At 38.9% G+C, this 11,594-nt stretch overlaps 1 protein-coding gene across 3 annotated transcripts in view; it reads right to left on the bottom strand.

The window, feature by feature from the left end:
* NELL1 (neural EGFL like 1) overlaps positions 1-11,594 on the bottom strand; it is an 890,650-nt gene that overhangs the window by 344,911 nt on the left and 534,145 nt on the right. For all 3 annotated transcript variants that reach the window (XM_029914487.1, XM_029914488.1, XM_029914486.1), the window contains exon 14: positions 4,464-4,586. In XM_029914487.1, the coding sequence (XP_029770347.1) occupies positions 4,464-4,586 (123 nt within the window). The remainder of the gene's footprint in view (positions 1-4,463; positions 4,587-11,594) is intronic.

Genomic DNA, 11,594 nt, shown 5'->3' on the forward strand with positions numbered 1-11,594 from the left:
AGGGGGAAAAACAGAGAGGGGCTTAAATGATGAACAGCTAGGGAGGAAGAGGAGGAAGAAGGGGAGAAAAAAAATGGAGAAGATATAGGAAGGGACCTGAAGGGAAGAAACTAAAAGCAGTCAATAGTACAGTTTACTGGGGGTAAACTGGATTCAGCTCTGTCTTATTCAAGATTTACCTGTGAGCTGGAACAATGCTATCAACCACCCAGGGATATGGCGGGAACTAATGAGATAACATATGTGAGCACACCCAGCAAGGCATCCTGCACATACTTTGTGACTGTTGAAGCTGAACAGGTATTTACCATCCCTGTGAAAAAAAATTCCAGAAAACACCTTCCGTAGGCATTGGCCACCAGGAAAGCCCATGTGAAAGAATTCATACCAATTAGTCTTGTTTTAAAAATAGCTGTCTCATGTTTTGTTACTAGTAGTGTTAACGGTGTTTATTTCTATGCATATGTAATCAATTCCATGAACAATCCTATATCTAGAAAATTTTTGACAGATTAAAAAAAGTAGTTTGAGGGCGCCTGGGTGGCTCAGTCGGTTAAGCGTCTGACTTCAGCTCAGGTCATGATCTCATGGTTGGTGGGTTCAAGCCCCGCATTAGGGTCTGTGCTGACAGCTAGCTCAGAGCCTGGGGCCTGTCTTTGGATTCGGTGTCTCCCTCTCTCTCTGACCCTCCCCTGCTCGCTCGCTCTCTCTCTCTCTCTCTCTCTCTCTCTCTCTCTCTCTCAAAAATAAATAAAATATTAAAACTTATTTTAAAAAATAGTTCAAGTTGTCTAGTTATCCTTGTCCAACACGCTCTGTAAATGCTTTGGTTACAGGTGGAAAAGACAACTATAAAATGTATGCCCTGAAATGAAGACACAGATTTGGGTATTTCAGGCAGAAGGCTTAGGGTCAAGCCAACTCATGAACTTCCTCCACGTCCTCCCTCACTGTACCACTACTAATACTGTTTTACATTTTAGAGCCTGTGATAGTTTAAAACACATACATATATATGCCTTTAATAATTCTTCGCAATAACATTGTTGGAAAAACACAGATAGTGATATTAACCCAATTTTAGTATGTATCACATATTACATATGTCTTACAACTCGGCAGCAGTGAAATCCTGTCTAAGCCCTAGCTCTCTAGACTCGTGACCCGGTTCTTGAACGACACTGCACTGCCTCCCCAAGCAACATTTATAAACACAAGACTCTCCCCACCTTCTTGATGTCCACATAACTGACCATGAAGACCACTTTAAGAAAATCACTGTCATGTATTCATAACGTTCTAGGGAAAATGTATTTTCAGAGCCTGTGGACACCAGGAACAGGATTTGAACTTTTTTTTTTTTTTTTTGCCATCAGACTTTCAAATTCCACAACCGTGAAGTTGCTACTTATCACAATGGCATGAGATGGTTTGGCAAACACAAACTCACTGAACTAGGTAATTAATACTGTTTTATGAGGTAACATTTTTCTGAAAAAAAAAAAAAAAGCATTAAAATCAAATCCCTATGTGCTGCTCAGATTTATAGCATTGGCATGTGAGTGCCAGCAGTGGGCTGGAAAATCTATGAAATTGTGTTAATATTTATATGTTTTTGTTTTACTTTTGAGGTATCTTCAGCTTTTTTTTTTAAAAGCTGAGCACTGGCCTTTTTATTTGCCTCATGGACCTTTAAAAAAACCTACAAATATTGTATGTATAAATTTCCATTGTAAAAGATAAACACAGCATTGAATTCATAATAAATGAATGTCCTTTGTCACTCTGTTACTCACACACACACACACACACACACACACACACACACACACACCCATAGGAAAGAACATGAGCAGTTTGCATGTCCCAGTCTCTATGCACCTACAGAAGTATGCATATATTTATAAATAATAAATGGATGTGATGATGCTACAGGCATTATTCTATAGGTTTATTTTATTTTTTTCAAAATCAAAAATGTGTCTTGGAGATCTTTCAGAGTATGTTACGTAAATGCACATACACGTGTGTGTGCATACATACACTTAAAGTTTTTAAAATCATTGTATTCTATTCCAAGAAATGATATGTGAAATAAATCATTCTATTACTGACAGATTTTCCTGGTTGTTTCTGGCTTTCAATGAATATACACAATTCAGCAAAACACCTCTGTCTGTGCACACTCCCTCCTCATGGGAATGTGCCTCTCCTAGAATACATTTCAAGAGATAAAATCAATGGAATTAAGAGAATCCCTTTACTACTCTTCAGATTCACTTTAAAAGACATATTATCTCAAGTTGCTACTAAAATTTTCACCAATTTACACTCAGGCATGTACACAAATAAAAACAAAACTGTTTACACCAACTTCACCAACAGAGAATAAAACCAGTTTTTAAAAATTCTGCCCAATCTACCAAAGACATGAATAGATACTTCTCCGAAAAAAGACATCCAGATGGCCAACTGACACATGAAAAAATGCGCAACATCACTCATCATCAGGGAAATACAAATCAAAACCACAGTGAGATACCACCTCACACCTGTCAGAATGACTAACATTAATAACTCAGGCAACAACAGATGTTGGCAAGGATGTGGAGAAAGAGGATCTCTTTTGCACTGCTGGTGGGAATGCAAACTGGTGCAGCCACTCTGGAAAACAGTTTGGAGGTTCCTCAAAAAATTAAAAGAACAACCCTATGACCCATCAATTGCACCATTAGGTATTTATCCAAGGGATACAGGGATACAGGTGTGCTGTTTCAAAGGGGTACATGCACCCCAATGTTTATAGCAGCACATCAACAATAGCCAAAGTATGGAAAGAGCCCAAATGTCTATCAATGGATGAATGGATAGAGAGGATGTGGTGTATATATACAATGGAGTATTACTCAGCAATCAAAAAGAATGAGATCTTGCCATTTGCAACTACATGGATGGAACTAGAGGGTTTTATGTTAAGTGAAATTAGTAAGAGAAAGACAAATATCATTGGCTTCACTCATATGAGGACTTTAAGAAACAAAACAGATGAACATAAGGGAAGGGAAGCAAAAATAATATAAAAACAGGGAAAAGGACAAAACATAAGAGACTCAAACATGGAAAACAAACAGGGTTACTGAAAGCATTGTGGGAAGGGGGATGGGCTAAATGGGTAAGAGGCATTAAGGAATCTATTCCTGAAATCATTGTTGCACTATATGCTAACTAACTTGGATGTAAATTAAAAAATTAAATTAAAAAAAACAATTCTGCCCCATCTAGGACAGGATTATGGCGACTTAATCACTGTACATTACTCTCTCTCTTCATCGGCATGTCATCTCTGGAGAGGAGGACTGAGAATATGCGATATGTCCTTAAGCAGGCTACTTAACCTTCCTGTGTCTCAGTTCTGTCTCCTCTAAAGTGGGCATAATTATAATACAAAACTCAAATGATCCTTTCCTATTTTTCTGTACATTTTCCCTCCTTTTAAATGTAATGTTGTTACTTTCCTCTTTGGTTAATGCAGTAAGGTAACACATATTTAATGAGTGCCTACAATGTGGCAGGCATCGTTCTAGTCACTGAGACAGTGCAGAGAGACAAAACCAAGTGGTTCCTCTCAGACAGCTTACATCCCAGTGGGGAGGCAGACAATACAGAAGCAAATACATAAATGTATAATGTTCTGTTATGTTGTTTAAAGAAAAAATAATAAAGTAGGCTGTGAGGTTAAATATTAAGGGTACTATTTTAGAAGTGGCCAAAGTAAATTCCTGGGATAAAGGGGCCCTTGAGTAGAGACCTGAAGGAAAGGAGCACCCAGCCTGAGGGGAAAGCAAGTGCAAAGCCTTGAGACTGGAAGCTGGTTGGCATGTTGGAGAAACAGTGAGGAATACTATGTTGGCATGAAGGGAGAGAAAAGAGAGAAGCCGGTTGAGAGGAGCCAGAGACCAGATCCTGAATGCTCTCACAAGCCACAAGGAGAAACTTAAATTTTATTCTAAATACAGATGGAAGCCAAGACACCACATCTGTATTGCTGAACTGCTACCACACGGAGGCTGAAACTTTCTGCCTCCTACACAAGCAGATACCTTGAGTATGGCCACTGGCAGTCCCCACTCGCCCTCTGAGCAAAGCACACAGGGAATAAAAACCCATGTCAGCAATCAGAGTGTCCCTCACAAACTCAGGTTAAGAGGCAAAGCTAAACAGAGCCATGAAGTTTTGGAACCACACCCCAGACCCAAATGCATACCTTCTGCATTCAATCCAAAACGGAGACTTAAATCATTTTTCTTCTTCTCTGATGCACAGTGCCCCCACGAGATGACAGGCCAGGAATGGAACCCCGGTCATGCGCAGCTACCAGAATGGTGACAAGGGTCTACCACATGAGTACCAGAAGCCCAGGCAGGGGAGCTGGTCACAGCCCACCCCTAAGGCAGTAAGCCTACCTCTGCAGATGGTCCCATTTCCCACGTAGCCCGGTTTGCAGGTACAGCTGTGTCCCTGGACAGTGTTGGTGCAGATGGCATTCTCGTCACAGTTGTGCTGCCCACTGCCACATTCATCATGCTCTGTTGCAGGGTGAGAAAGAAAGAAATAAAGAAACACCTTTTCTTAAGTTGGAATCACAGGTGTTGGAAAAGTAAGTTGGGACTCACCAGATATGAATGACATGACTACTAGGTATGGGGATCTTACCACGTACCTAGAAGTTTCTATCCCTGGTGTGGTTGAAATCTAACAGTTCTAAAAGATAGAGGTCATTATCTCCACTTTGCAAGTAAAGAGACAAAGGGTCAGAGAAGTCAGCATCTTACACAAGTCACATGACTGGTAAGCACTGGTCTGAGGGCATTGCCTCTTCCATGCTCTACAAACCTTTCTACAGAGGCTCCACGGCAGTGTTTCTCAATGGGGGGCAATTTTGCATCCCATCCCCACTGGAAACATTTGATGATATCAGACAATACCGTTGGTAATCATGGTTTGAGTAAGGGTGTTACCAGAATCTAGTGGATACAAGGAAGGATGCTGCTAAGCATCTTACAACGCACAGGAAAACACAAGAAAGCATGAGCCAATACAAAACATCAACAGTGCCTGGGCTGGGAAACCTTCCTCTAAGGTTAAGAAAGGGGGGAAAAACCCCACATGTGACATTCCATGGTTTCCTTAGAACAAAGAGAGCGAAGCTGATATACCTTGGTGAAGAAGGAGTGACTAACAAGGAATTTCAGAGGAATTTCACTGGTCACAGAAAATGTTGGCAGGCATGGGGTTGTGCCGAGTCCAAAAGGGGTTTACTCTTAGGACCTCTCTTAAAGGGCCTCCAGCAGGGCCCTTAACTCTAGTTTTCCAGGTAATCCAAGTTCACAAGGTTCAGCATTTAACCCCTGGGTTGATGCCTAATGGGAAATCACATGATTATATATTTTCAAATAGCTACAGCATCTGTAACCCACAAAACGTGGAGAGAAATTGGTCTAACACTTTACGAAATGCATAAAAAGAATCCAAGTTAGAAATCAAGATTTCACAGATAGCGATACCTTCCTGTCATCAGCAGGAAGTTTAAACAGTCATCTAAATGGCTACTGTGTAACTAAAGAGTATTGAAAGGTTAGGCTTTATTCCCTTTAACATCTACTAGTATAGCTTCTTAGAAATTTTACAAAAATTCTGATAGGTGTATTTAAGTCACAAAAGGTTATAAAACAAGAGTTGAAATCCCAGCTAGAAACCCAAAAGAAATAACACTAATTGAATAATACTAAAAAAAAAAAAATTCAATATAGTTTGTAAAGTGTGTTGTTACATCAGAGTAGCAATCAATTGAAATAACCTCTATCTTCATTAATTTTTACTCTAAATTTCCTAACAGAGATCCAATAATGAGAAAGGTTAAATTCTACAAACTAGAGCTGTTTGGTCACCCAGGTGCAATTAAAGTAAAGCATACACATGCATGTGACTCGACACCTTCAATTTTTCAAAACAAAAATTTCCTTTCAGCCGAACCAACCCAAATGGTCAGGGAGAAGCGTGCACAGGTTACCATGCGGGGAGAAGAGAAAATTTATAGGACTCACTTCTAGTTTGTGCTAATGTCATTTCCAGCACACTCCAGAAATAGTGTAACCCTGTGGATGTCTGATCAAATTTAAAGATCTATTAAACACCTAGTATGTGCAGGTGTGATACCAAAGGATGTTGGGCACACAAACTCTAAGAATACAGACTTTGACACTGAAGTTTTCAATCCCTTATTTAAATTCATTTAATGATATATTAGAGTCTGTACTGGGAACATAAAGGTGAGGAGATATGTCTGCTCACAGGAACATTTTAATAGGGCCCACCGGACATCAATATGCAAGTAGGTAGAACACAAGGGAGAAGTGATAAGAGTTAGAAGGTGACTTCATGTTTTTACCTAGCAAACAGAACACATTTTATTAGAGTGAATGGGGGCTCTGTTAATAAGTGCACTAGCATAACAGGTATTAACTCAGAATGACCTAGGCAAATTGGCACACGTGGTCATGCTAGATAGAAGGAATACACTGACATAAGAGTCCAGGGGAGAAAAGAAATGTCAACTCATAGGAAAAAAAGTCTTCTTGCAAAATGAAATATTTGAACTGCTCTTTTAAAAATGGTCATAGTTTTCTCAGTCAGATTTTCCCATGAAGGGCACTAGAGGCAAAATAAAGGTATGATTTTACACAGCATTTCAAACATCTCTTCCGTCCTTACCTACCTGGTCATTTCCCCCACCCCAAGCTTTGTGGAAGTAAAATTGACAAAACTGTAAGTTATTTAGAGTGTACAACATGATGATGTGTTACATGTATACACTGTGAGAAGATTTCCCTTATCAAGGTAATTAACATATCCATCCTGGTCTTCTCTCCTAATACTCCTGAAGCAAACCCTCTTCTCTGATTAGATGGTCCCAACATGGTCCTACAAATGTAGGGTTCATTCCTACCTCTCCCCAGTTTGTCATTTTGTGTCCATGACTTAAACTACAGTCTCCCAATGTAATTGGAATATCTGTGCCCCCACCTGGCTTCAAACCATTTCATGCACATACTTTTGCTGGGAAAGCCTTCCAGACCTGCTGTCCATATCACATAAATTTCACCCATCTTGGAATTTTTACCAAATTTGGTATCTTTACCTCTTTGGAGGCAACCATATCACCATATGTGGTGATATTTGTGAGTTTTATTATTACTGCCTTATTAACTAACTTTGAAGAGAGGAATTATATATTTTATACGACCCTTACTTTGCCTATCATTACCTCCCACGATGGCACTGAGCTTAGAAAGTGTCGAGCATGGAGCTAAACATTGCAAATATATCATCTAATTCACCTAATAATCACATGGAATGAGTTTGCTCATTTTACAATGAAGGAGATTAAAAAAAAAACATTAAGGGGTGCCTGGGTGGCTCAGTCGGTTATGCTTCTGACTTCAGCTCAGGTGATGATCTCATGGTTCATGGGTTTGAGCCCCACGACAGGCTCTGTGCTGACAGCTCAGAGCCTAGAGCTTGCTTTGGATTCTGTACCTCATTCTCTCTCTGCAACTGCCTCCTTGTGCTCTGCCTGTCTGTCTCTCAAAAGTAAATAAATGCAAAATAAATTAAAACAAAAACAAAAAAACATTAAAGAATCTGCCTAATATCACAAAAACAGTAAGTGAGGGGGCTTGGATTTGTGACACTAGATGCCAGGGTGACCACATCACTGAGCAGCTAGAAGCAATTTGGACGTGGCTGAAGTGAAACCAAGACATATGGAAGTGATTCCATAGAGCCATAAAGGAACATGGTCTTTTTCTATACCCTAGCTCCAAATTCCCACTGATATCTGACCTACGCTGGACAGCAATAATCAAATATGAAATGGTCTCCTTCCAAAAACATCAAATTCCCTTCCAGCTGTTGGAGATGCTATGAAAGGTGGAGGACAAGTGCTGTGAGAGGAAGCACAAGGCAGTTGAGAGCACAGACTCCGGAACCACACAGCCTGAGTGAGACAACCCTGGGTCTGCCACTTACTAGATTCCTCATATGGAAAATGTGGATAATAACAAAACCCATCTTCTGAGGTTGCTGTGAGGATTACACTAATATAAGTGCTTAGAGCACATGGGAACCAGTACATGCTTCATAAATGTAAGCTATTTTTATTACATTATTACTATTACTATGACCACAACTACTAAAAATATTTGTGAGCAGACTTTATTGTCGGAAAGTAGTTAAAATTGGTTAAGAAAATATTCCCTTCCCTTTATGGTTCAGGCAGAAAGGCTATGAACAGATCAGCTTTTGAAGACCATTAAATTAAAATTCTCTTTGAATATCCAAGGAAGAACTTGTTTAGATTCAATTGTCCCCAAGAAACAAGACTATAAATTGGAAAGGTGAAAAATATATGTTTGGAATTGTTGATGTCTGACCAGAGTTTGATTAGAATATAATTGGACACAGATCAAGGGAGACTACTGAATACTGGAGACGAACCATCGACTGAAGGGGGAGGGGGATGGTCATGGTGGGGGGCACTTGTGGGGAGAAGCACTGGGTGTTATATGGAAACTAATTTGACAATAAACTATTGTTTAAAAAAAGAATATAATTGGAGTATCCAACCTCTCAGGACAAAGAATAATGATTATGGCAGCATTCTGTTTCTCCACTAATGATGATAATTACTGTTATGCTGGATAATATGTGTTGAGCACAGATGAAGCACTGTCATTATCACAGAAGTCCTTTATCCTCCTTCTTTTCTTCCTTTTCCTTCCACAGTATGGTTCAGAAAGACTCTAACCCACCTCTGTAACCATGCAATCAAATGGAATCAATAGCCATTATAAATTAACACCATGTTTTCCTTAGTGGACTAGTCAGGACCTGAACAAGTGACTGAAACAGTCACTTTAGCTGCAAATGCTCCATGTTTGGGGTCTGGCAGGCTTGTAGCTTTACTTTGTCGAAAGTCATCTCTCATGGATTTTATAAAATTGTTACAATGACCTAATAAGTGCCAAGCACATCTCATCAGTCACGTTGTATAGACAAAGAAATTGGGGTTTGAAGCACCTGTGAGGTGTCAGTACATACAATACGTTGTACATGCAGTACATACAGCAAGTTGTCTGTCTGGAACTCAAACCCCCATCTATCCTCCTCATCTCTTCTCCTGTATCCATTCCAAACTCCACTTTAGTGGGCAATCCAAAAGAATTTCTCAAGTGTTGGCCACAGTGTAGGTTAACTTTTTACTTTTTAAAAGAAAATAATCAAAGACAGGACATTGCAGAAGTAGTACAAAGAGTCCCATGACACGTCTCTCTGCTTCCCTCAACAGTGCCATCTTTTATAGCTGTAGTACAACATGAAAACCAAAAATCCAACCCTGGCATAGTACTGTTAGCTAGTCTATGAGCCTTATTTAGTTTACACGTTAAAAAAAATCTATCCTTTTGGGGTTGCATATGTGTATGTAAGTGTATAATTCCAAGCAATATTATCCTATGTATCAGTTCAGATACTCACCACCAAAGTCACGCTATTGCTTTTTGTTTATGCCTACTCAACACTTCCCCAAACCCACCTACACCCAGTCTCCGGTCCCTTATTGGCTAACTAACATGTTCACATCTCTATAGTTTTGTCATTTAGTGAATGCAGTATAAATAGATTTGTACATACAGTAAGTAAATTTTGAGATTGACTTTTTTCACTAGATGAAATGACCTTGAATCAGGTTGTTGTATGTGTCCACAGTACAATTTACTTTGTTGTTGAGAAGTGTTCCATTGCATAAATTCATCACAGTTTGTTCAACACACGTTGAAGGACACTTGGATTGTCTCCTATATTTTGCTATTATCAGCGAAGTTTCTATAAACATCTGTGTAAAGGTTTTTGTGTGAATATATACTTTCATTACTCTGGATTAATATGCAAAAGTGTGAATACACGGTCATATGACAAATGCATGCTTCATTTTGTGACACCCTGCCAAACAATTTTCTAGTATAGCTGTACTGTTTTACATTTCTATCAGCAATATGTAAGTCATCAAGTTTCTCCACATCATTGTCAGCATTTGGTATTGCCACTTTAAAAATGTTAGCCATTCTGATAGGTGTGTAAGTGATACTGTATTGTGCTTTGCATTTTGTCAGTGGCTAATGATGTTCAACATCTTTCCATAAGTTCATTTTCCATTCTGTCTAAAGCTTGCCTTGGTGAATTATCTGTTCAGGTCTTTTACCCATTTACACTTAGATTTTTATTTTACTGTTGAGTTGTGAGAATTCTTCATATGTCCTAGATATTAAAGCCTTTATTATATGGTTTGTCAATATCTTTTCACAGTCCATACCTTGTATTTTCATCCTCATTATTTCACACGCAAAAGGTTTAATTTTTTATGAAATTAAATTTATTTTTTTATTTTATGGACAGTACTTTTAATGTCATGTCTAATAACTCTTTATCTAACCCTCAGTCTCAATGATTTTCCATTTTATTTTTTTAATTTTTTAAATGTTTTATTATTTTTGATACAGAGAGAGACAGAGCATGAGAGGGGGAGGGGCAGAGAGAAAAGGAGACACAGAACTGGAAGCAGGCTCCAGGCTATGAGCTAGCTGTTAGCACAGAGCCTGACGTGGGACTTGAACCCACAAACGTGAGATCTGACCTGAGCTGAAGTCAGAAGCTTAACCGACTGAGCCACCCAGGCACCCTGATTTTCCATTTTTAAAAGCAGTTTCACATTTTACATTTTAAGCCCATGACCCACTGTGAGGTAATTTTTGTATATGGTATACAGCTTCAGTTGAGGTATTTTCTTTAGTCTATGTTTGTCCAAGTGCTCCAGTGCCAAAGTTGAAAAAGCTACTTTTCCTTCATTAAACTGCTTTGGTACTTTTGTTAAAAACCAGTTGGTTATATTTACATTGGGCAAATTCTGGGTTCTCTACTCTGTTCCAATGATCTATGTCTCTATTCCCCTGTAGATACCACACTGCCTTGATTACCATAAGTATATAGAAAGCTTTAATGTCAGGTATAGTGATTTCCCCCACTATCCTTTTTTGGTCAAAATTGTTTTGGTTATTCTAATTTCTCTTTCCACATAAATTTTATTTAAAATTTTAAAATGTTTATTTAATTTTAAGAGGGTGAGGGTGGGGCAGAGAGAGAGCAGGAGACAACACAATCTGAAGCAGGCTCCAGGCTCTGAGCTGTCAGCACAGAGCCTGACATGGGACTTGAACATGAGAGTCATGAGATCATGACCTAAGCCAAAGTCAGAAGGGTAACCGACTAAGCTACCCAGGTGCCCCTACATACATTTTAAATTAAACTTGTTCATTTCTATAAAAATTCTTGTTGGAATTTTAATAGGGATTGTGTTAAACATGCAGATCAATTTGTGGAGAATTGACTATGAACACTGTGTCTACCTATTTACTTATTCTTTGATTTCTTTCATAAATGTTTTGTAGTTTTCAGTATACAGAGCTATACCTGTTTTGTTA

Source organism: Suricata suricatta, chromosome 11, assembly GCF_006229205.1.
Source record: "Suricata suricatta isolate VVHF042 chromosome 11, meerkat_22Aug2017_6uvM2_HiC, whole genome shotgun sequence".
NCBI lineage: Eukaryota > Metazoa > Chordata > Mammalia > Carnivora > Herpestidae > Suricata > Suricata suricatta.